At 43.8% G+C, this 21,044-nt stretch overlaps 1 protein-coding gene across 1 annotated transcript in view; it reads left to right on the top strand.

Annotated features, from left to right (window-relative positions):
- LOC131287058 (neuropeptide SIFamide receptor-like) overlaps positions 1 to 21,044 on the top strand; it is a 104,916-nt gene that overhangs the window by 6,213 nt on the left and 77,659 nt on the right. The window contains exon 2 of the mRNA XM_058316073.1: positions 2,140 to 2,413. Within this exon, the coding sequence (XP_058172056.1) occupies positions 2,140 to 2,413 (274 nt within the window). The remainder of the gene's footprint in view (positions 1 to 2,139; positions 2,414 to 21,044) is intronic.

Raw genomic sequence — 21,044 nt, 5'->3', positions numbered from 1 at the left:
CAGTTGGCAGTAGTTGTAGTTTTGAACTTTTTAGATTTTTTCGATCTAGTACCATCAACCCTGGAGGAAACAATGTGACAAACGCCATTGATGTTATCCAATCTTATGTACTTAATATCACATCCAAAATCACACTATCGGTCATAAATTTAGTTGAGTTAACTTAAGTAATGTTAACTTTACTTCCAGTAAATAATGTATGTTAATGTTAAACGAAGTTAGTGTGATATGAGACTTTGCGTTTTGACGTTTAATATGTTCGTTATTTTACGTAGCAATTGTTAACAAAAGTGTTTTACACAATTCAATTAATATGGTTCTATTAATTCTAATCAACAACAGATAAGCAACGATATATAAAAATGTTTCCTTTTAATCTAAATGATCGAACTGTTTAGCTCTTTCAAAGCTGGTTTATTCCAGATGTTGTTACTAATCATTATTTTTTTATTTTAAAATTATGTGACAAAAAGTTTTGAATTTGATTCAAGTTTTAATTGTTCATTGGAATAAAAATATAAGTGAAGTACATCAATTGATTATTCTTTTTGAAGATCAATATTAATAGCTTCTGTATTAAAAATTTGATAGTGAGAGTAGAAATATTATTATCATTATCAGCCTATAAATATTACGAATATTTGAACGGTTGAACTATCTCCGTTTAATAATTTTCGTGCTGCTTTACTTTTGCGATGTTTTCGAAGTTTGATGTTTTTTTCGGCTTGAACCTTGTTTGACGTTTGAATAGTCCAACATTGACACTCGTGGGATAGGTTTCGATATTTCTGTTTTTAATTTAAAAACTATAGTTTCCAGTAACAACAACCACTTTTCAATGGGCTTGTGTTTTAGCATCTTCTGGCAAGCGAACTTTTATAACGCGCTCCAAGCAATCAAGTTCGCCAGCCTGCACTCGAGCGATGGCAAACAAATTTAAATTTTTATCCGGCATCCATTCGATCTGTTTTGATGGCGCTGGACGACCGTGGAACCGGTAAAAGTTTTATCCAATCTGCGAATGGGTAGCCCTTCGTTCAGCAGAGCAGTTTTCGTGTCCGAGCGTGGAAACCGATGAGGGAGGTGAGCGGCAAACTTTTCACAAACGAAACCGAGTAAATCAAAGCCCGTCCGCTTTACGTTCGCTTTTCCGATTCCGTTCCCAGACTCGAACACAGACACGGCAAACGGAGCGTCGCTATGGACGACGGGTGATTTTATTTCCCGTAAGAAGCTTTCTGTGACGGTTATCCGTACTTGGGCACGAGTTTTGCCCGTTCGCCGGACGTTACAACTGCCAACCCGAATTGCCAGAAGCCGGCGCTGGCCGACCTTGACTGTGAAATGTTAGCTTCTCCACTGCCGGGGGGTTTTCTTTTCCTCGCCTCCCTTCCCGGCAAACGATCACGTCACGATCGCGTTGGTTCGAGACGAGGGGTTTTAATCCATCACAGGACATTCGCGCAGCATAGTGGAACGAACGACGGATGCAGTTTCATATCCGCTCTTCCGACGACGTTTCAATCGCTTTTCGCTGGCGTAAAATGTTGCACAAAGTTTACTTGCCAATGCGACTGACAGCGAACCGAACGGTTGTGCTTGGTACACCAGGAGAAAGGGGCGGAGGGCGTTGTGCTCCACGTCGTTGAAATGAAATTTTTCTCCTAAAGCTGCCGAACCGACCGTCACTTAAGTGGAAAACTATAAAAAAGTAAAGTCGAGCTTTTTCAAAATAGTAAAAATGGGTTTAACTACAAACAAATAACAAACTGGTGCCTCTCGAAACGGATATTCTTAGCCTGCCAAAAAGATCACACACATACACACTCGCGCGCAAATCACCGAGTGGGAAGTAGAATCTTACTGTAAATGATTTATAGGATTGTCCTAAAACGACTTTTCCTGCTCGACCCTCATTTCCCATTTCCCGGACGTACGGTGGGGGTGTTGCTCTACCGATGGGATTCCAAATCTAATTTTAGCCCGTTTTTTACCTCTCCACCGGTGTGCATGGGTTTGTGTGTCTGTTGAACCAACTGCTCGATTATATGCCCGCTTGTTCGTGACGGATTTCACTGATGTTTTTTCTTTCTTTTCCCTCATTTTCTCTTCTATTCTTCCGGCTCACTTCCGGTACAGGGCGCGGATGTCGGTGGCAACGAGACGGCCGGGCCGTTCGAGGAGTACGAACTGTTCTACCGGCACTCGTACACGATGACCGCCGTCTACTGCGTCGCGTACTTCATCGTCTTCATCGTGGGGCTGGTCGGAAACAGTTTCGTCATTGCGGTCGTCTTCCGCGCACCCCGGATGCGAACGGTTACGAATTTTTTCATCGTCAATCTGGCGGTGGCCGATGTGTTAGTGATAGTGTTCTGTCTGCCAGCGACGCTGATGAGCAACATATTTGTCCGTAAGTATATTAGACAAAGGCTAAACTTCTTTGCCATCTTTGAAATCTGAACTTTTTGTTTAGTGAAGCTGCATCAGGTGTTACTAACGCGTTTGGACGGTTGAGACTATTACAATATTATTTCAATGTCACCACAAATTTCCTTCGCATCCACATTTTAGAAACCGTTACTACAGCTCGTTAAAAAAAAACTAGTAATGCATAAAGCAAACTTGAAACGAGTTTAATTATATTTAGTAAGCTGTTTTGGCTTCTATTTGAAACATTTACTACTTAAAAATTATTTTGAAAGTCATGTTTGAGTAAATTTTAAGGCTCAAACTAGCATTCATACAAATGTTACAAGTCAATTTGTATAAAACCACTATGTCACAAAAATTTAATTAACTAATCAATGATCGTACAAACCGAACTATTAACTCTTTTCATTCAAGTTACTTAACTTTTTTAATTCAAGTAGTCTGCACCCTAAATAAAGTCCAGGGATAAAAAGGCCTTTTGTTAGACATGCCCTATTGGTTTTAAAAATAAGTTTATGCTATTTACTAGTTTGAAGTGATGCAAATCTGGCTGCAGAATACTAAACAGGTAGTTTTTCTTCTATAATAATTCAAGTTGGGGGTGCCCATGGCGCAGCGGTAGCGCAAGGAAACACCACGCCACAGGTGTGGGATCGAATCTCGAGTCAGGCACCCTCCGGTATTACGAACGGCTGACCACCGATCTATAATATACCGTCTTTCGGTCACACAAACTCTCTTCGGAGAGAGGCCTTGTCCCACTAGGGGATGTCGTGCCACAAAAAAAAAAAAAATAAATAACTCAAGTTATTTCAAAAGTCAAAAGTTGTAGCATAGTTACCATCCTATTCAATAAAAACAATCACTTTTAATCGTCTTCAAGCATTATTCAATCAATTATTGAAGCCATCGATGCACTGCAACATGTTTGCACCCTAATAGATATTCGTTCCCTTTTTTCCCCGAAGGAGCGTTTGGGAAAATGGAGAATAACAGACGAATAAACGTTCCTTTCCGTGGTCGGTTCCATATTGCTAGCGAATAGTGCGCGGTGCTGCTGCTCCAGGCAACGATTCACGTCGACCACGTACAACCGATCGCTAATCACCATTGCAATATATGCACTCATCTAATTGGTTTCCATGGTCCAGCTCCGCGGGCCAATATTGACTCGGGCCGATGCTCGATCGATCGATAAAGTGCACCAGATATGGCTAGTGTCCCGTTTTTGCCTCAAAGGCGGAGTTCAAGTTATTTCTTGTTCCTGTATGTTTGTTCTCAATAAGGTACACACCGGCTTGGCAGCTTGGCTTGGTGAATAATATTTTCATTTTTCCCGATAAGCGCCAACTTACCCGAACGGAGTTTTAAGCCGCCATCAGGCTTGGGCTTTCGGATAGGGGGAGTTGTAGGAGTTTTGCTTTCAATAATCCGCAAGCCGTTGTTATAGTTACAGGGAGCGTGGAGTCCGTCGAGAGAAAGCACTAAGCGAACATTTTCTGTTGTTGTTGGGGAAATTTGTTCGTGTGTTTGCTTCGCTTGGAGAAAGTTTTGGTTTATTTTTGCTTAAACTATTTGTACCACTTGTGAAGCATGATCCTCCCAACAATCAAACAGTAATTTTCATTGCTGTCGAAAATTCGTTGCAAAAACCTTTTTTTTAAGCAATAAACTACATTCCTTTCAAACATTTTGTATGAATCATGCTCTAGTTTCAAGTAGCCAATAAATGAAAAAGTTGATAAAGAACAGGAATTAGATTGCAGTACAAAGCAAATAATGTTAATCCCGATTTTATTAAATAATTTTATCAACATAATGGAGGCGCATGGTTGTTCAAGTCATTGCTGGATGGAGACGCCTGGTGGTTTGTACATTTAAAAAAAGAACTACATCACTGAGGAGTGAAATACACATATTTTAAAATGAGGACAAATTCAGATTGCCTATACATCAACCTTCCAATAAGTAACCTAAACCAGCATCTCCGTCCGACCTTCAGCTTCGTGAATAAAAAGAATAACAATGCCACAAAATCCATTACAGTTGGGCATCTGGTGATTGGGGAAAAAACTTCAACGGCCTGATGGGATGCACTTGCGGAAAACTCATTTGCCTTCAGTACCGCTCGTTTGTGGTGCCCTTTTAGACTTTCGTTTGATTTACGGTACGGAGTAAAAAGTTGGAAACTTTTCCGGGAGCAAAAAAAAAAAACGTAAGCAACAAAAAAATAAAACAAAAACTGGTCCAAAATTGAAACTTTTGCAACTTCACACACGCGGCCAGTGGACCTCTGCCATTGCCACACATGGTAAGCAGTTCCGGGGTACTGTTCCGTGTCACTGCTGCTGATGGTGATTTCTGTGGACAACGCATTGACGTTAGAAAACAATTTGAACGCTGTCATTGCAACCAATTAAAAAGACATTAAATTCACTGACTCAGCTCCCCCCAGGCTAACCTCAAATTTCGCACATCCCTGTCGGAGGGGAAGAAAAATAGTTTCACTAATCCAACACTACCCCGCTTCCAGCTCGAGACGGTCGGGTACAAAAACTAATTAAATTCTATAAATCAGTGTCTGTCTGGTGTTTGCCCTTCAGACGCAAGCAAATTTGTTGGGCTTGATGGGTGTTTTTTCCGGATGTAAAGTTTTTTTGGGGTTTTGTTTAGTTTCCAAAATTTGGAAAGCGTGATATCCTCGTTTAGCGAACGGTCTACTGTTTTGTCGTGCCTAAACGATGTGCATTTCACGTTTTGAATAAATTTTCTTTTTCCTCAACAGGAACAACAGGATAGTTGAGGGACCATTACATTGTGAAATGTATCCGATAAATCACTTCGCTCTTTTCCCCCGACTGGATTTTATTACATAGAACTATCATAAATATCTCTGTGTATTTTTCCATGCTTTCAGTTTAATTTAACTATCTATCTAACTCCTAGAATATGGTCTATTAGGTCGGTTGTTTTAACAGAAATCGATTTTAATTTATTTGATTAATCATCCGTAAAGATTTTTTTTGTATTCCATTTAAATTTTTTCTGTTATAGAATTGTATTTTATATCGGGTTTATTTGGCAAACCAATAGAAAAGGTGTAAATATTCATTCCAACTATCAATGATGAAAATGATGAGTAATAAAAGCATTCCATTATGTTTCCAATACATTGTTTATAATCTTTGCCCCAAGCAAACGTGATGAACGTCTTCTAAATATTGTTAACATGGTTAAATCATATTTAATCTTGCTTCTATCGGCCAAGAGAAATCTTCTCCATCAAGCTTACCTGCACGAAAAGGTGGAAGTACAATTTTCAAACGATAAATTGTAGATTGCTGTCGGAACGCATGCGATGCACCGAATTCGATTTCCTCCACTCAATGCGACGGAAGGTCAATAGAAAGCAGAAATCAAGTTCAGCCAAGGTGATACCCGACAACGGTATAAATATGTCAAACAACCAAAGTACATATGCATCTATTGGATCCCAGAGTGCAAATTTCCTTTTCAGAAGCTGTCTTGAGTTTTTTTTTTAACGATATGGAATGAATTTTCAGAGCCAGTCTTGAACTTACACCTAACTCCAACACCTCGGTTTCACAGCTGCGGATTACATTGGAAAGTTGGAAAACAATGGCTCTCATTGTAGTTTGTGCAAGCATATTTGTAGCATGGCGAGCATTAGCTATGTAATTATTCGTTGAAAAAAGTTAAAATACAACATACTTTCAACAAGGAAAAAGCGCTAGTAGGGCACAAGAGGAACTCAAGCAAATATTCAACCTAAGGTATCAGGATTCTAAGAGGCCAAATAAGTTTCCATAGCTAACCACTAAAATAAATTGAGAGCCACTGATTGAATCAACTTTCTTCCCCCTTCGACCGGAGTATCGCTTTTCGTCATCCAATGTAGCTTATTCACCTTTGCAATACGACGAATTCGTGAATAGACAACCAACTGAATATCTGCACCAACTTCGTGCGACTCAAGTGTATCTTGGTGCATATTTGTATTCTATCGGTAACGAATGTGTACGCTGCTACCAACAATACACCAACAATGAGGACTGACATGTATGTCAGAAAACTTTATTCGACGTTTGTTTGGCGCGAAATTTAATCTTTGGAAAATACAAACTTTGGAATTTCATACATATCAACTGCCTTTACTTACATGAAACTTATGAAGTCTGCAATATGCTTTGGTCATTATACTGAACATTAAACAGGAGAAGAAAGGAGAAGAGTATATACCGAACATTGATTGGTTTTGTTTGTTTCTGTCGTATAGAGAAACAGTTAGGCATAGTGAAATTAAAGAAATTGAAGGATGATCCACCCTTTGATAACATATAAAGTGTTTTGTGATTTTAAAATTTAAGAAATAGTACAGATTTGTTGAAAACCTGCTTTGCAGAAATTTTAGCCTTAACGACTTTGTCGTAGATAAGATATTTTGTTTTGCTATCCGATCGACTTATTCGTGTTCGTCAAAAAACGAGCTTAATCACTACTCTTGACTACCTTGAAAAACTATCCAATAACTGCGGAATTGTGGACACAAGAAGTGATTATATATTTTTAACCGCTTCCATGTGCAAAGCAGTCATCATAGTCATCCGTCATGCAATGGACGATTTGTCCTCGCTTTCCCAAGGCTTTGATGTGTATTGAATCGTAGGGCTAGCGTTCACCGGTTTTCGGTTCGTTCGTCCGGGAATCGACTTTCGGGATTCGACACAGCCATAATTAGTCGCTGCGATGCGAGCTTCCAACGGTATCGAACGCTTTGTCAGTCGGCCCCAGTTTGCTATTTGATTCATCCTCCTGGACGCCATGTGTGTTTGTGTTTGGCTGTTGGGTGATTTTTAGCCATTGCCATTATCATCCCCCTTCCCCTCAGAACGTAGGAGGGATTTAACTATCGAATTAATACGAAAAAGTTTCCACAGTCTAGTGAGCGATTTTTCATTGCATTCTCGAACCATTAATCTCACTCGTCGTTGAAGTGGGTGCATTCTAGAATTGGTTTGCTGTTGGGATTGTTTTTAAATCCTTTTAGCGTCTGCATACCGCCCACACTTAGAGCTAGTCTTGTTTCGCAGGAACAAGAAATGCTTTCTCCTATAGAACGATTTCCGTTACAAATGATGGCCGCGATTTGTAATGCCACACGCGAACCTTCGACGGTGTTGAAGGTGTATGTGGTTGTTGCAATGATTTAACTTTCCCTCCATCCTGTGAGTGTGCTTTTCTTTTGCGCACTAAACTCCGAGCGATTGGACGCGCGCCCCACGTATTACAATGGTGGCCGTTTAAGGGAGCTCCGCTTTGTTTTGCAGATCGATCGACCACAACCGGTCGCTTGGGATGGGCGGTGGAGAATGCACCAATCCTTTATTGGTGTTGCGGTTCTGGTGCTACCCATCCCATTGTTCGGCCGACACCGAAGCCACCACAATCCGTTACCAACTGGCTAACTACTGTTACGCACTGGAACCCGGACCGGAAGCGGATCGGAAATGGGTGCTCCTGTTCCGGTTGGACCATCACTCGGAACCGCACAAACAGCTAACGCACTTCGATGGGCGCAATTAATGGACTAACCGGCTGAATCGATTGATGTTGCCTCCGCTCGTGGGAGGAAGTTTAGAGTATGGTGTCGTTTTCGTTTTCGGCTTTCTTTTCCAATGGCGATTACGGCACGGAACTGCGCCGCGCCGGCGTCGGTTGAGTGTGGTTGGAAAATAGGCAAAACCGCTTTGCTCGTCACTCGACCGACTCGGTAATGGAGGACATTCTACTCGGCACATTGCGGCGTGGTCAGCCACCGGGCTCTGGCAAATCCGCAAGGTGTATAACAAACAGCGTATAGAAATATGCACTAATCGTGTAAGTAGATTTGTCGGTCGGGCGCTAGTTTTTCGAACAGAATCCTTTCTATCGGAGGTTCGCGGTTCTAGTTGCGGAACGCACCGTCTTACAGGAGGTAAATCCTTCCTATTCGTGTTTAAGGAACGCTGGCGCAATATGCTCCACATGATAAACATTTTTACAGGGCTTTCGAATACTTTTAAAAAGTTTGCAAAATCTAAACCTCATCGAAACAGTTGTCATCGAAACATCGTTTAATAATACCAAATTTAACACAAGGGAATCACAAAAATTGACAAAGTAGTTTTACGGCCAACCAATTAACCAACGTACCGAACCAATTAATAAACGTACCGCAAACAAACGGATCCTAACCTGCATGATCCAAGTATAGAGATGTTCGAGTTTGCGTTTTGAGAAAAGATTGTAGTGGAGAATGTTAGGAATTGTACCAACAATAAATATTAAATATCAAAACTATATAATGTACCTGGCCTTGCATAGTTTAGCTAATCGTTTCTCCTACGCTAGTACAACCGATATTACAACACAAATAAGGGTGTTGAGGATAGGTTTTCAAGTTCGTGATCCCATTGTAGTGCTCTGGTTCTCCCTACACCGAGCTGCAAAGGGGGTTCATAAGTCCCGCATGGGCGTGTATGTGGTTTTGGCTTCGAACACCGTTCTCGGAAAGTACCGCTGTCAGGGAGCTGGGTTTGGCGGAACGTTGTACGGAAACGGGAAACAAATATGGAAATTATTTTCCGGTCAACGCACCAGCAGGAAGCTGGCTGCAAAAATGGCTCTGACCAACCACAGATGAAGGATTTGCTTTCTCAAAATTTTACAGTTTATTTCGAACGGATAATGCACAAATAGGCTTCGTATATTACGTTGCAAACAGTTCGTCGAGGGAATGTCTACTTTTGACGAGAATTGGTTTAGAAACGAACAAAACCGCATAGAAAGGAGAGTGTGGAAAGTTTGCATCTGAAAGCATTGTGCAAAAAAAAAGCAAGCTGCTAAATCAATGTGTGCATGTTTGTATGCATTCTGGCAGATTGATACGCTGCAGGTAAATATGCTATTTTTATTGCAGTAATGAAAATTTCATTGTTCCCGCGTCTGTTGTTATGGTAATAAGCTGTCACTATCACTTACCGCTGATGAGTGAACAAAGTAACTCGGATGATGTAAGTATGTTCCAATTTTCAAGGTACTGTAAAATTGGAACATACTTACATCATCCGCCCAATAGGTTAATTTTATGAACATGTTTTTTTATTACATAACTGACACGGCATAAACAGGGGCATTGAAAAGTGCTAGAGTTTAATTTAGATGAACCGTAACGGTTTAGAAAAGAAGAAAATAAATAGTTACATAAATTTCGTAATCGAAAAATTATTTTAGTACTTTGTTAAAATGTTTGTTATATTGAAACAAAGTTTCCTAGTGGATAATATTTCTTTTAAATTTGTTGTAAATAATTAAATAAATCAGTTCCCCTAAAAACCCGGGACACTAAGTTAGTGAGTAGTCCTTTACCTTTCCATTTATTTTTGGATTATAAATAAAGTTGGCGTAAACTTGAACCAGACTGGAAGTCATTCCCGGTAAATTCCAAAGATCTGCCATGTCTTCGGGTAGCGAGAGCTTTCCAACAACCATTCGATACGCTTTAAGCTCTTAATGTTGTAGTGCAACCGGTTTTATTTTTTTAGTCTGCAGTGAAACGTGTCATGCGATTGAATTGTGTGATGTCGTTAGATAACACTCGGAGTTTGTGACGTGTTGTTAACTCACCGAGAGTAGAGACCTTCGGTTGACCGCTTCGGTTGATCCCATAGAATACTGCATCAGATTTCGACACATTAGTAGACCATTATAAATCGCTGTCGTAAAGCAGGATCGAGCTCGGATTACGTTCCCTATCGCTACGGGCTACGGGAGTGCTAAAACCCAGCATCTGATGGATGGAACTAACCAATCGTTTATGGCTAGCTTTAATGTTAAATATTCAAACTTACAGGGAACATGCGAGGATGTGTCCTCATTCGCTTTGTTGAAGAAAAAACAAAAAAAACGCGAATTAACGGTTACGTCGAGTTAGGAGATTCCCTTGCAGCACTACTATGCTGGCGAACTTCAACGATTCCCTAACGTTTAGATAAAAAGGCTTGCTAACGTATTAGGAAGCATCACGAGTGGGTCGTTTTAGTGTTCCTCGTTCGCTGGTGAACTCTTATTCCCTCCCTTCCACTGCCGGGAATCTCTTCAAACTGTAAGCCTGAGGTGTCCTTGTTCACTTTGGACCTTATCATCCAGCCGCGCGATGCGGGTGCTATAGGAACGAGCTATCTTATAGGTACCCTACCGGGCCTTCACTGTCAAATCCATTAGCTGGTATGTCCATTTTGGGGAATTTTTTTTCTGATGATTTTTGTCGCTTGCCACGAACCAGTGAAGGGAGGATTTTTCCGTACGGCCAACCTTCCAGCTCAGGCTTAGGCCAGGTTGGATGACAGTTTGGAGAGTGGACTGGAAAAAAATGCATTCATTCGGATAAGCGATAACGATAGCGAGCGCTGCAGCCATTTTGCCGGGATTTTGTTAACACGTTGAAGCATGGCTGTTGTTTATGTTTGTGGGTTTTTTTACTTTGTGCTCAACCCGCTGAATTCCGGTCTTTTATGTCGGCGTTTGCATTCCGCTTTGTGCAACGCTGGCCGAGTAAATTAGATTAAGTAAGAACAAAGTGAGACTTAAGGATTGTGCTATGGATGTTGGCTGCTCGTTCAGCCTCGTGACATACACTTTAGGTAGACCTCAATGTCGCTTCTTCTAATAGTGGATGGATTTTGCTGTTCGCTTTTATGGTAACACTCTTCCTTGTTTGTACATTAGGATCCGTTGAAGACTGTTTCACATTGCTGATAAAAGAAAACCCATATGACGATTTATTGTGGTGGTGATTACGATTTCTCGAAGATATTCATCGTTAGTACAGCCCATGTTTAGCACACTTGAGGCTCCGTCGCGCCTTTCATTATGCAATAGTCAATCCATCCGTCGCAAAGCGGCCACTGTAGAACCAATAACGTTCAGTTCATGTATGATTTTAATCTTTTTCCCATCAATTCTTTTCAAACATAAGGTCCAAGCGTTAAAAAAAATTATTTTTTTCTGTCTCGGTATAAAAACTTATTCTCTCTCACGAACTCTGTGTGCACAACGATTGTATCTGAAGAGAAATAAGGGCAAAGGACCAAGCATTTAATACTGAAAATAAAGTGAATAGTTTTGAGTGGGGTTGTGAAGTAAAGGGTTTTGTTTTTAAAGAAGCTACTAGGGGATCGAACATGGGAGATAATTTCAACGTTCACCTTAACTATACCTAGTCTTTGACCGTTTCCCAGTGTTTCGGAAAAATGATACAAATACAAATAGGAGTCAAAAGTAACTAGTCATACAACTTCGGTAGACCAAACTTTTACCAAAATATAACCCATTTCCAACGCAACTGTTGCAGTGGCGATGTGAAGTGCAGTTTGCAAAACTGCTCTCGGATGTTTTCGAGGTGTTAAAAGCGGCATTCCACAAATGGAACTTTCTAAGCACCGCTCGGATCGTGCTCCAAAGGAAAAGGGTGAGCGTGCTGTCCTGAAAGGTGGGGCACGTTGTATGCATGGGTGCATCGAAAGGCACCGGATCAACGGACACGATGTACCAATGTTTGTTACATTGTTCCACCCACGGACACCCGCCCATCGCTGCCGCACGCCCACAGTGTCATCGCATGGACTGGAACGTGCCCGGTCGCGCTTCCGGTTGGAGGGCCAACCAATAGTTGCCTTCATGGATGTCGACCGCGCGCCGCGCAGCATTAAATCTCGACAAACGTTCCGTGTGACCACCGGGCGGGCGGGCTAAGGAACCCTGAACTGTGGTGTCGTGGCGGAAGTCCGGCAGTGCACTGGATCACCGGAGCCGGTGAGCGCCCTTTGGCACGTGTCGGACGTGCCAGGGAAGCGAAACACGCTGATGGCGATAAAAGCCACGATAGTGCATCTTGGCACCGGACATCGGAAGAAGGCATTCCAGCATCGAAATCGCCGCGACCATTTGCTATGATTTGTGGTTCCCACGTAGCGGTCGGCACGGCAATCGCCCTGCATGCTCCGATGTTCCGGGAGGGATGGATTAACAGATGCTACAAGACAGCAACATCAGCCCGCTGTACATACGTGAGTGGCCAAGTTGACACATTTGTACGCCTTTGCAGTGGCTATCATCGCCGCACGAGGACGAAGGAGCTGGGAAGACATTTGCATCCGGTCATTCCGATTGGCCATTCCGGTTGGTTTGCCATTGTTTGACGGTGGCGCACGAAATGAACAGTCCGAGCAGTGCTGGTCATGCCGGCCCGGAGACAGCATTTTTACATCGAGTGCCTCCCACTTGACTCGATGGCACTGAAATACCGACACGGGTGGTAGCCCGTCCTGTCCGGTGTAGTCCTCCTCCCGACGAGTGCCCTCTAGGCCACTTGAGCATGAGCATGGTCGATGTATCGCAACAGGACTCACATCACTTCTTCGCCCCCGCCCGGGTTTGTTGTGCACCGTGTCATGTCGTGTCCGCTAGCCGGAATGGTGCCGGGCGTGTTGTGATAGGAGGAGAACGGCAGAAACAAATTATTGTCAACATCTCTCATTGCCATCCAGTGGGCAATCCTCATGTTGACCGTTTTGTGTGCGATATGTTAAAGGCGAATTGTCTCGTTCCGTAGGGGAAACACTTGTGCGATTTGATTGATGATGGAATTGCTGCTGGAAGTAGAATCTAATCTACGGTGGTAATGTTTACGTCTTTTATTGTCCATTTTTTATTTTGACAATTTCCATAGCATAACGTTTTTTAAATATTTCGAAGCATAAAAGGAATTTAATTGGTTCACGGCCAAATGTAATCACTTCATATTTTGGAGTATAAACAGCGATAATTTAAGCTAAGACATTCCGACAAACATCTAAAACTCCACACAAGCAGCACCAAAGCGATCTTTGATAACGGTGAAACTGTAAGTCGGCTATAAATAAGTAACCCTATTACAGATACCCACATTTTGCGATACCCACAAGATTGGGAAACGACGCGTTAGTCTTGTGTTTAAGGTAGTACACTACTATGACTACAACATACCAAATATTTCTGATGACTTCAACTCAGTATAAAATCACACATTTATGCAATTTTGAATTTTCCTCATTTTCATACGCTTTCTTTTCGAAATCATTCGCATCCGAAGGTGAAATGAATCGCTGTACTATGTGTGGCAAGGGATAATTTCGTTCCATCGACCTTGCTGTACGTAATAATGATTGCAACTATGGAGCCATCGTCTGGACGGCGCCAAAGGAAAGCGCCGTACAAGGAGTCGACACCGTTCACCAAATCAAACTCAAGTACACTGGCCCTCTTCTGGAACGAGGTGGAAAATTTGATGTCTACATAGAAAGCGACTTAAGAGAAAGTATAAACTGCTAGAGTTCTTTTCTATTCATTGACCATAGGTCAGGTGTGAATGCTCAAACGATAAGTCGAAAACCTTTTCAATTAATTTTTAGCAGTTGCACTGTTGAAAAATAAAATATTTAAATTTTATTCTTTGGTTGGTTTAGATCAAAAGTACAAATAAACTTCAGACAACTGAGAAAACTGAATTTTCTTCCTTGTTTATACCGTCAAGTAAGTGAGTTAATGGTATCAAGTAAGGGAATTAATGGTGAATTTATGGTATTGATCACTTAAATGTGACGTGGATTGCATCAAAATAAAAAGAACAGCTAACTATTCCACTATTACTGGATGTTGAAGAATTCTGACGTAACTGATTTTTTAATTACCTCACGTTAAATAACACAGTTACATATCAAATCAATCGAACAGATGTAATTGTGTAAACTAAATTAAGCTTGGCGATTCAAAATAAACAAACCAATTTTAAATGGCCATCACGCATTAAAACAGGCTGCAACTGTATCAACGTAGTCGCACAAGTGTGGTGGCCCAAGCTGTTGCAAAAAGTCCTTTTATTTGCCATTTCATAATCGAGCGCGTTCCGAGGAAAGCGTCCGTGTAGCAAATCCATGGCAAAACCAACAAAAAAAAAAACTCCGTTTCGAGCGCGCAACATCCATTGCATAATCGTTACGCTTGCAGTTCAGCACAAACACACTCCAACGGACCAGCGGGTGCCGCTCCGGAAAAAAACGGTCCGGCTGATCCTTCGAGCCCCGCCGCATGGCAGCAAATCCGCAGGAAAATCCATTCCAATTAGGCAACGATTGACGCTTTATTAGAATCGCTCCGAAACGCTCCGGAATCGTCGAGCTCCGGTGCATCCAAGGATGCGTTTCGATAGCGGTTCTGGCCCGTCCTGGTAGTGGTGGGCTGCTGGCTTCGCTTTTCTTCGCTTCGTTTTATTTGTGCCACGTTCCAGCGCTATCGCTGGGTCTTTTCCGTTGCCATCGCAGGTTTCCATGATGTTTTCCCTGCCTTTGCACTCATGCCTTCCATCCATGGCTCCTATGGTAAGGTGAAGCTCATACCGGTTGCCAGGCGGTCGGTCCGTCATCGGTCATTATTATTCGGGTTTCGATTCTGTGGCTCGAGGTTTTTTGTCCGTGTGTATGTGTTCCGGTGTGGGGTTGATAAATCCCATTTCGTTGCCGGACACATCGGGTTGCACGTAGCCCGTACCCGCACATCGAACCTGAATACGGGTTAGAAAAGGACAGAGACAGAGAGTACGTTTCCGAATGCGTGAAAAGGGAGCGAAGAGAGCAAAGAGAGCTTTAACTCCAGTGGAATATCAACCATTTCGGGCACAGGACGGTAACGGTTAGTCGGCAGACCGGAAGTGAAGACAGTGCGTGGGTGAAACGGGACGGCATGCTCTGGGCCACAGAGAGTGAGCGGCGAACGGAGAGAAGGTTTGCTGGTCATGTACGTTGCCGAAAGAAAAAAAGGAAAATTTTTGCAAACAAGCCGAAGAAAAACGCCAGAAAAAAGTGCAACCCTAATAAGAGACTGTGCGCGAGAGAGTACGCGTCGCGGAGTGTTAGAAAGAGAAAGGAAAAAAGGGGTATACATCGGGCGGAAGTGGCGAGCGTATCCTTGTAGGAAGGTTCTTGCACCGAGCGCCGACTTTAAACTAGGTCGAACGGTCAATAAACCATGTACTACTACTACTACTACCACTAGTGCTGGTGCTACCTGGTCATGGCCGTTGCTTCGGGTGCACAAATGGTGGGCGCGAACTTTCCGTTTTCCCGGAAGGTACGCTGACTGCGACTGCGAGTTCGATGCTGACGATGACGGCGATGATGGTACGCCAGGACGTGGGTACCGTTGGAGCACGTTCGATCAGTGCCGGAAGTGGACGACTCGCAGGAGCTCGTCAGGTCACCGGAAGGAACCCGGTGGCGTTAGCTCTGTTCAACGGCAGGGCCAACCGTGGAGCTTTCTGTCCCAAGTCGACGAAGGGAAGAAGCGGGAAAAGGGTTCGTCGAGAGGGCGAAGAATCGTGGTCCATTTTCTTCAGAAGGGATAAGTTTCCTTTATTTTATTGCCAATTCCCACGCTTTTGCACCTGTCTTGCTTTGGGTGGTGGAGAGAAGGAGAGAGAGTGTGGGGGTGGGGGGGGGGGGGGGTGAATCAATATTTTTATAGTATTTGTTTTCGTCGCTGGTTTGGAAGAAATCGGTGGTAGGATCTCGTTGAAACAGGTCGAGGTATCTGTAACGAGGCGGTTATCCGAGCGGGCGCGAAGGTGAACCCGACCGAGTGCGTCGTCGTCTGTCACGCGAGTATTCCCCAACAGGACACTTGGTAGTCCGATGGTTTCGGAATCAACGGGTTCCGTCCGGGCCGTGACTGGCCGACGCCGGAGAAAACCACGCTTGATGACGAAATCTTCAAGTTAAGGCAAATCCCCGGGGAACCCGGTCCGCAGCGCGACACGCCGCTGACGGAGAGGAATTCCAACGGATTTTCCTTAACCTTCTAGACGATTGGAGGGATCGAACTTGTCGAAGTTTCGAAGTTCCGTCCGAGCCGTAACTGGCCGACGTCGGAGAGAAGCCTTCGAGTTTTCTCTAAGTTCGGTTAAGGAATAGAACTTGTCTAATTTTCAAAGTTCCGTCCGACCCGTGACTGGCCGACGTCGGAGAGAAACCTTCGAAAATTTTCTAAGTTCCGTCCGAGCCGTGACTGGCCGACGTCGGAGAGAAGCCTTCAAAAATTCTCTAAGTCTTGGAAACTTACCGGTCCGCAGCGCGACATGCCGCTAACGGAGAAGTGATCAAGCGTAAGGAGGTTGGGAGTGAGGAGCCTAGTTTCGGATTATTGGAACAGCGAATGAAATTCGTCAGTCCTCAAGTGTCGGTTGAAAAATAACTGATTTATTAAAAGTTTCAAGCGCTTATATACTAAAACGCTTCTTATCCTCTAACGATCGTAAGCGAGATGGAGGATCTCGTTCTAACAAGCGAGAATTTTGTGCTTAGTTTGTTATCTCGCGAGTCCTGAATTTTACGGTCTTATCCTATCCTCGCTTTCGTTGCGTTCGCGTCGTTGCGTGGGTCCTAACGGGGTGCGTTCCTTGCGCTACGATTACGCAACGCATGCGCACATGCGTCGGCCGTTGCGTAATGTTTATTTATCCCACGCATCGCCTTAGACTCTTGGTACCGATGCGTCGTGTCCTTTTCCTTTTCATGTTTATTTAGGACCACGATCGCGATCGTTACCGAAAGTTTACATGTAAATTCGTTCTTTGCCTTTCTTGGGCGCGCCCGTTGGCGCGCAACAGCGGTAATCGCTGTTTTCTTCTATTCTCGCGTTCTTCGCGTTATCCTAAACTAACAAACGTCGCAAGTACGGTCTCGTTCGTACTTGACCTAAATTCCTTTTAGCGCGCAAGTTTTTGACTAATCTTGAGGGTTTCTCCTATCATAAAATATAAAAAATTTGTATCCGGTACGGACGTTCCATTTCGTCCTGACCTTCAAAAACCGTAAGGTTTTCCTTTTCCCTATCTTCGTTCGTTCGGTCGAGACGAACGAATGAAACACATCGTCCGTTCGTTACAGTATCTGTGTACGCGCCAGAATGCGATCCCTGCGACGTGCGTTGAGCTGTCCGTGGAAAAACCCGTGGCCACGGTCCATTGGCCCTCGACACGCCATCGATGGAGGAGGGGCTGGTTGGAAGAAATCGATGGAAATCCTTACAACCAGGCCAGCAAACGGTGAACCCACCCGTTTGACACGTTCGTTTGCTTAATACCATCAAATGGTCACCAGCACAAACATACAAACATGGCCCTGTTTCGATACGAACCAATCACGCTTTGATGCTACGATATGATCGGGCGTTGACGTGTCTTTTAAGCTGTAAAAGTAAAATAGCTGTAAAAGTAAAATAGTAACTAAAATAGCTCACAAACGGACGAACTCCGAGATCATCCTTGCGCGTCTGCGTGTCTATGATTTGTTCGCGTTTGGTGTGATTCTTTGGTTTTTAAAAGCGGAGTTTTGACATCCCAATGTTGGACAACGACCTTTTGGTATACTGGGAGAGAATGAGTTATTTTGTTAAAACTTTTTCTCGTTTGAAAGTTTTTATAAATTACAACAGCATCATTGGAATACTGAGTTTTTAGCTTTATTTTTCAGCCTAAACGTTTTAGAAGTCTTAATGAACGTTAACAAGTTGAGGTCGATAGTTTAAGGTATATTATTGTGTAATGCTAGTTGAATATTAATCATATTCTTTGACATAGATATACATTTTTAAGGAGGATGGCGTTTAAAAAACTAATCGATGTTATATTCTTTCAAACCTATATTTATGTATATTTGCACGAAGTTGTTGGACGAAGGGAAGAGTGTATAAATAAATCAAAATTCGGTAAAACATACCAAATAAATATTCCAAGTAATAAGTAAGCTAAATAGTATTAAAAATGAACGTAGTACGCCGAATAAAAGTTGAGAGTTAACTAAGTTAACTAAATATAAGTTTTGCAAAACATAGCTAAACATAAAACTAAAGTCAGCGTTCGAGTGATAAGTAGTAGTAATGGAATAGTTTTGTAGTTTTCTGAGTTTAATCTTTCCGTTCGATGTTAATGTTAACATGTTAAAATCATCTTTCAGTAAAAAACGTTCTCAATTGCGTAGCTTAGATTTGGCGACATATAAAACACACCAATAATGTCGTTCTATGACATACGGGCTGGTAATTTTTACCACCTTTTGTTGAGTGTTTATGTGTTATCTGCATTATTTGCACCTCATTCGAGATTATGTGCACCGGAGTTGTCCCCGATTTGCTGCCCTGCCTAAAGATGAGTTGTAGAACCCCTACTGGAGGCTTACGGTGGTGCAGGTGTCGGTGAACGTATGTGCGTGTGTGGGCAGTTGTTTTTCTTTCCTTCTCTCCAGTTTTCTCATGCCGTGTCACATTTTTCACACCCGAATGCAACCATTCCCCCATCGGGGCTCACGTGACAGTGAGGCTCTGTGAACCAATTCCGCTTGGCTACACCGATTCGGTCAACCTTGACATAGTTTTCGAGGTCCGTGCGGAAAGAGCAACGGGTACCCTGCGGCCAATGGGCAGGTGTTTGGTCAGGAAAAGCCCCCCCCCCCCCTCGTACACACACACACATACACACGTTATTGTGCCAGCGAAAACGGCTCGCTCGAAACTGGGCCAGTAATGATGTGTTCGGGCGAGACTGCTCTTCGGCGCACGGCGTACGCCACGTATTCGGTAGCAAAGCGCGGCTGAGCGAATCGGCACTCGAAAAACCAACTCCAATGCACCTTGGGCACCCCCGGACGGCGTAGTGTGAAATATTTGCCTATTTATCAATACGTTCACACCTCCGGCCGTTAATGGCTTCGGGGGAGTTTTGTTTTCATTCCTACCCCGAGAACCGGAAGGAGCCCGCATATTGGCGCTCGCAGGAGTCTTCCGGAAGTCTCTGTGGAGCTATAAATAGTGATTCAACTTTAGCAATGCCGTCGGTGGCACGTACTTGCTCCGGTAATGCCCGACCCCCGCTTCAATCGCTCGGTTTCGCTCGGAATCGGGCTGGAACTACACTCGCCGAACTTTCCCACTTTCCAGGTCGCATAATACCGCCTTGGCGTGCTTGGCGCATCCATCATCGTCGAGCGTGGAGTGGGAGGTGGGAGCACCGATGGGAGTACTTGGAGTACCCTGGAGTGCCATGGCCTAATACCTGGCCTAACGTGACAGATGGTCTGTTTTACTCTTGGCTCGTGGCGGAACGCCGTGCGAATGGGCAATGTGGGGCGAAAAGGGAAAGAAAAACACACAGCCTCCTTAAGTGTTGGCCCGAACACAGTCTATCTGTGCTTGCACCAGGCACCGACATCGTCGTCGCCGGCGAGGTGTTACAAAAATGGCAAACTTTTCCTATAAAATGTCTCTAACGCCACGAACGGTCTCTACGGAACTGCGAAGAGTTGGTAAAAATAAAACAGGTGAAAATGTGCTCGGGAAAATCAAGTGCCAGCGAAGCAGAGCAGCCCGAAGCCCCATCACTTGCGTTGGATTCCTTTGGCAAGCCGAGCAAAGCCAGCGACTAGGAAGTTGTCTACGATTATGATCCTTTTTATCGGTGCAGGTGCAGCTGGCAGACGGAACCGCATTCGTGGGCCTTTGAACGTCGGCCAAATGCTCGCTCATGTGTTCACCTGTAGCCCCCCCGGGGGGACGATGCACTTTGATGGTGAACATCCCGTTCCCGGTGGGAATCCCTCTAAAGATGGTTGATAAATTAATAGCGTTGAATAAATCGCCCCCTGCCGGTGCTGGTTGCCGGAAGGCTCAATGGGGTTGAAGCTTAATGCTGGAAGCTGGCGACCGAGCCGGGTGATAAGAGTGCCTCCGAAAAAGGAGAATACGGAAAGCATTCGTTTGTCGGAACCGGCAAGCGACGAACCCGGAAATGGAGGGGAATGGGTGGTATTTTCAGACACGAAATGACCTGACTTCCACCATGCATGTGTCGGTATTGGCGGGGTTCGTTTTTTCCGAGCATTCTTTCACACTCGATGGTGTGGGCAGGGGTTCGATTCATCTGCCGATGACGATGGGGGCTGCTTTGCATCGAGATATTTTTCTACAATGTTTAATCTTTCACCGAGACGTTTTTCTTTAGCGTCTTCCTGAGAGGAAGCCTCGGAGCGCACCGGTATCGGTGAGTTTCTGTTTCGTTGTCCCGTTACGGTGCAGCTTCCAACTGCCGTTTGCTTTATCCTTTACCCACCATTCCATCCCCGCTCTTTGATTGAGTTGTCAATAATCGATTTTCAACCGAATGCCTCCGGGCGACTCGACCGTTTTCTTCTGAAGAAGACGTGCCCGTCCGGATGCAGACGGTTTGCAGCAGAAAAAACTGCATCGACATCGTTGCATCGAACTCTCTTGCGCTAGGAAAGGAGGAACGAGGGGGTTAGGGAAACCATAATTGCTCAACTCAATTTCGGTGCTCCTGATTATGTTGATTTATTCCGCACTTGGTATTGATTTTGTGCTCGCCTACTGCTCGCTGGTGGCTTGTGGCTTGTGCGAGAAAGTATGCGTCCTCGGGATCTTTCGAATATTTACGATTATAAAATAAATCC

The sequence above is a fragment of the Anopheles ziemanni genome, chromosome 3 (assembly GCF_943734765.1).
Source record: "Anopheles ziemanni chromosome 3, idAnoZiCoDA_A2_x.2, whole genome shotgun sequence".
Lineage (NCBI taxonomy): Eukaryota > Metazoa > Arthropoda > Insecta > Diptera > Culicidae > Anopheles > Anopheles ziemanni.
Note: the sequence above shows the minus strand (reverse complement) of the source record. Positions and strands in the feature narration are given on the sequence as shown.